Source organism: Lycium barbarum, chromosome 1 (assembly GCF_019175385.1).
Source record: "Lycium barbarum isolate Lr01 chromosome 1, ASM1917538v2, whole genome shotgun sequence".
Taxonomy (NCBI): Eukaryota; Viridiplantae; Streptophyta; class Magnoliopsida; order Solanales; family Solanaceae; genus Lycium; species Lycium barbarum.
The window spans coordinates 170,899,758-170,904,750 of NC_083337.1; the positions used below are offsets into that span (position 1 = coordinate 170,899,758).

General features: G+C 30.5%; 1 protein-coding gene across 1 annotated transcript; it reads left to right on the forward strand.

Moving 5' to 3' along the window:
• Positions 1–3,984: 3,984 nt before the first annotated feature.
• On the forward strand, positions 3,985–4,752 carry LOC132618140 (protein FANTASTIC FOUR 4). The gene has a single exon (XM_060333207.1). It carries the CDS (start codon positions 3,985–3,987, stop codon positions 4,750–4,752), a length of 768 nt encoding a protein of 255 aa, XP_060189190.1.
• The last annotated feature ends 241 nt before the right edge of the window (positions 4,753–4,993 follow it).

Sequence of the window (4,993 nt, forward strand, 5' to 3'; positions counted from 1 at the left end):
GGTGATTTAAATGTTCGACAACATTATCAAAAATATTAAAGAACTAGCAATACATGCCTCTGAGTCTGCTTCGCACCTTTGCTACCGGGCATTCACTCGATGCACGGGTCGAACATGTTTATTCACTTTAATGAGCCAATCTTTAAGGTTTGTATTTTGAAAATAACTTTTAAAAATATTGCAATTGTTATTATATATAGCAACATATACAAAATGTATTTTATGTATCATCACTTTAGTTATAATTAAAAAATGGTGTTGATGGAATTAAGTCTTTGAGATGGAAAGAGTCGGACTTTTTTCTCATTATCATGACAATGAAAGTTGTTCATCTATGTAAAAGAAAATTAGTAAGAATATGAGGGAAAATTAATATTTTTGATTCTAAATTTTTTCTTTTAAATTCTTTAATATTTTATATGTATACTGACAGGTTGATATCTATTTCAATTAAGTAACTGTTCAGATCCAGACATAAGAACCATTGTTGTATATTTGAATTTTTTAAAGCAAAACTAATAAAATATTTTTATTAAATTAATTAAAAAATATATTATAATTTTTTATGTTAACAATTATAGATAAAACAAATTGTTACAAAGAAATCAAAATTAGGAAGATATATGCTATATCATTAGTCACCAAATTTTAATTCTGAAATGAAAATATAAAGAAAACAATAATCAAAAACTGCAAAGGAAAGTAAATAAGTAAAGTATTGATAATAAAGGAAAACGGGGATAAAAGTCACTCCCTCCCTTCACTTTTACTTGTCGACGTTAACATATCAAGAAAAAAAATCTTCTTTTTATTTTACCCTTCACATTAATTATTCATTTTCAAATCATTTTCTGAGGCTATTAAGACTATACACCAATAAATATGGATATTATGATAAAATATAGTATACTTTATTTATTAGTTCTCAAAGAACGTGAAAAGTCAAAAGTGAACAAGTTATGTGTAGGAGAATTAAAATAACTTTTGGTACAAATTTGTATTGCTATTGTTCGTCATCTCTTCACGTTTAAAGTAATGATAAAGAATAAAAACGGAGATAAAATTCACTCCCTCTGTTTATTTTTACTTATCCACGTTAACATATCAAGAGAAAGAAACTAATATGGTAATTATTAATTAGTATGAAACTTCAATTATGTTGATTGTGTATAAAGATAACGACTATGCATATATTATAGGCATATATATTGTATACATGTCATTCTTTTTCTTGTATTCCTTTATTTATCATGGCGACTATCAAGCTAGGAAACGCAAGAAGAGTGAGGAGAATCATGCAGAAGGGACTGGCCATTAATTTCCATAGAATTAATGAGTGAATACTTGTGTGTTCTTATTATTAATTTTACCCTTTAATTACTCATTTTCAAATTATTTTCGAAGGCTATTGAGACTTACACCAATAAATATGACTATTATGGTAAAATATATACTTTCTCTGTCTCATATTACTTGTCACTTTCCCTTTTGCACGCCCTTTAAGAAATTAGAAGTAAAAGATGTATTTTACTATCTTACCCCTATCTCTCTCCAATAAATACATTTTAATTAAAATTGACTATTTTCAAGAACATTTATTACTAAGGGTAAGATGGAAAAAATTTAATTAATTTTATCTTATAATTTTATCTTGGTTTTGTAAATGAACAAGTAATTTGGACATATATTTTTAGTAATGTGGCCAAGTAATATGGGACGGAGAGGGTAAGATGTAAAACATTTAATTAATTTTATTTTGGTTCTGTAAATGAACAAGTAATTTGAACATATATTTTTAGTAATATTGAGTACTTTATTTATGAACAAGTAAAAGTGCACGGACGAAATAAATATATGTCGGACAATTAAAATTGAAATGCATACTTGTATACATGAGCAGAGAATAAATATTCAGTAAAAAAATAGTTTAGTAATGTGGCCAAGTAATATGGAATGGAGGGAGTACTTCATTTATTAATTCTTAAAGAACTTGAAAAGTCAAAAGTCAATAAGTATAAGTACACGGAGGAAATAAATTTGAAGTGCATACGTGTATACATGAGAAGAGATAAATATTCAGTACTATGACATATGACCACGTGGGATAAAAAAAGTAGTTGGTTAAAATGTACAATTTATATAGCTTGTGGTACAAATTTCTATTGTTGTGTTAGTCCTCTCTTCACACTTAGATATATTAGAAATAGAAAAGAAGAAAAATATAGAATAGAAAAATAGACATATATTTTTAGTAATGTGGCCAAGTAATATGGACGAAGGGAGTACTTCATTTTTATTAATTCTTAAAGAACGTGAAAAGTCAAGTATAGTCATGTGGCCAAGTAATATGGGACGAAGAAAGTACTTCATTTATTAATTCTTAAAGAACGTGAAAAGCCAAGTAATGTGGCCAAAAAATATAGGACGGAAGGAGTACTTCATTTATTAATTCTTAAATAACGTGAAAAGTCAAAAGTGAACAAGTAAAAGTGCACGGAGAAAATAAATATGTGTCCGATAACTAAAATTAAAGTGCATACATGTATACATGGGAAGAAAATAAATATTCAGCAAAAACGTGAAAAGTCAAAAGTGAATAAGTAAAAGTGCACAGAGGAAATAAATATGTGTCGGAGAATTAAATTTGAAGTGCACACATGTATACATGAGAAGAAAATAAATATTCAGTACTATGTCATATATCCACGTGAGATTCATTAATTCTTAAAGAATGTGAAAAGTCAAAAGTGAACAAATTAAAGTGCACGAAGAAAATAAATTTGTGTAGGAGAATTAAAATTGAACTGCATATGTCTATACATGAGAAGAGAATAAATATTCAGCTAGAACACGAAAAGTCAAAAGTGAACAAGTAAAAGTGCACGGAGGAAATAAATGTGTCGGAGAATTAAGTTTGAAGTTTATACGTCTATACATGAGAAGGGAATAAATATTAAGTACTATGACATATGTCTATGTGGGATATAAAAATAGTTAGGTAAACTGTACAATTTATATAACTTATGGTACAAGCATTTATTGCGTGTATAATTTTTAAAGCTCATGGTACAACCATGGGAAGCTGTGTTGGTCCCTTTACCACATTTATATATATATATATATATATATATATAATAGAAAAGTGGTGCATCATGTAGAATATGTTTTATGCATCGGGAAAAAGAAATTTGTGCTATTGCCTAATTACGGTTAACAAAACGAGTAAAAGGAAAGAAAACAAAGCACCAAGATAAGCAATGACCAATGAGCTTTGTTCTATTTTGAATTATTCTTGCATTCCACTTTTTTCGACTTTTTCTTGTTCCTTTCCGCCGTATATTTTGTTTGTTGTGCACTCGCTATTTTTTTCTTCTTCTAATATGATCAGGTTTAGTTAACTTATAACTGCAGGTAAACTTTTCATAGAAAATTTGATATCGTAACCTGGAAAATTACGAAATAACTTACTGTAGTCAGGGCAAAAGTTGGTTACTACTTTTTGTTCCTATAAATTCAACCCTTGCCCTTTCACTTCTCTTTCATTCTGTCTTTCCTTACTTCTTCCTCTATTACTTGTTCCAAATCTTTTTGGTTATTAATACCAAACAATTTCACACTTAAACTAAGTAGTAGAGCAAAATCCTCTATTCTTTTACTATTGCTGTTCTATCATCACCTATTTAAACATTGTACAAGTTTATCCTCATTCTAAACGTACGGATTTCTAAATACTAAAACAAATCCTCTGTTTTTGCTCTGTTTTCTTCCTCTGTTTCAAAGTATTGTTCAAATACAATCCTCTGTTTCTGCTCTGTTTTGTAGAATTGTTTAAAAAAAAAGAAAAAAAAAGAAAAAAACATGGGCTCAACCTCAATTCTCTGTCTGGGTTTGCAATTATGCATGGAGCCACAATTTCTAGAACAACATGTTCTAATAAACAAATTGTGTCCTCCTAGATTAACCTTTTCCCTGTCTAACTCTAATATGTCTTCCAAAAAAGCAGAAGCAGAAGCAGAAGCAGAACAGAATGAAGAAGTTGGTGTTCATTTCCATGAGGTGCAAAGCCCGAAAGGCAACGCTGATAACAACATTGGTGGCTGGAGTTTCATACAAGATCTTTCTAACCCAAAAAAAGATTATGTCGAAAAAGAAGTGTATATTCACCCTTTGGTGAAGCGCTCGTCGAACACCCTTAGCACCAAAAGCTTGGAGATGTGTACCGAGAGCTTAGGGAGCGAAACGGGCAGTGACATTAGCGATGCTAGCATTGAGGAACACTCGTTTTTCTCATCAGAAAGTGAGAATTTTTCTCATCTAACTCGACGATCAAAAGAAATCGTGAAAAAACATAACCGGATTGCTAGTTTTCCTCCTCCTCTGACTTCAATTAGTCGAACAAATGGTGTTCAAGTGAGGCCTCATCGCGAAGGTGGTCGTTTAATCTTGAAAGCCACAACCATAAGTGCCCGCAAGTCTTACTTCAAAACAAAACGCGTCAACGGGAGGCTTAGGCTTTATTTGTTGAATAATACTGAAATTGAAACTGAAACTGAAACTGAAGCTGAAGCTGAAGCTGAAGCTGAAGCGCAAGACAATGAACATGAAAATGTTGATCAAAGTGATGATGCTAGTAGAAACTTAGTAAGTGAAAATGGGGTTGGAGAGTATATAAGACCAAGCAAGTGCAAGGAAAATGGGAGTAGGATCAAAGGGATTCCAAACTGGGAGCCATTTTGGGTGGCCATTTCCTAAATGCTGAAAATGCTATCTTTTAGAATTTTCATAAGTTTGATGCTACTAAGTATTATGCTTTCATTTTGTTTTTCTCTGACCTGATTTTATAAGGGTAATTATTATGGCTATTGATAAATTGTACAATCCATTTGCGGTTGCTTAATAGTATGCATTAATTTTGGTTGGAACTTTTCTATAGCTATTAATACTGAAGTTATTATTGCATGCTAAAGTTTGGTTATGAGTGTAAATAATTCTG

Bases quoted from the DNA above. Each gene is read 5' to 3' on its own strand.
- LOC132618140 (XM_060333207.1), top strand. From the start codon at position 3,985: ATGTCTTCCAAAAAAGCAGAAGCAGAAGCAGAAGCAGAACAGAATGAA.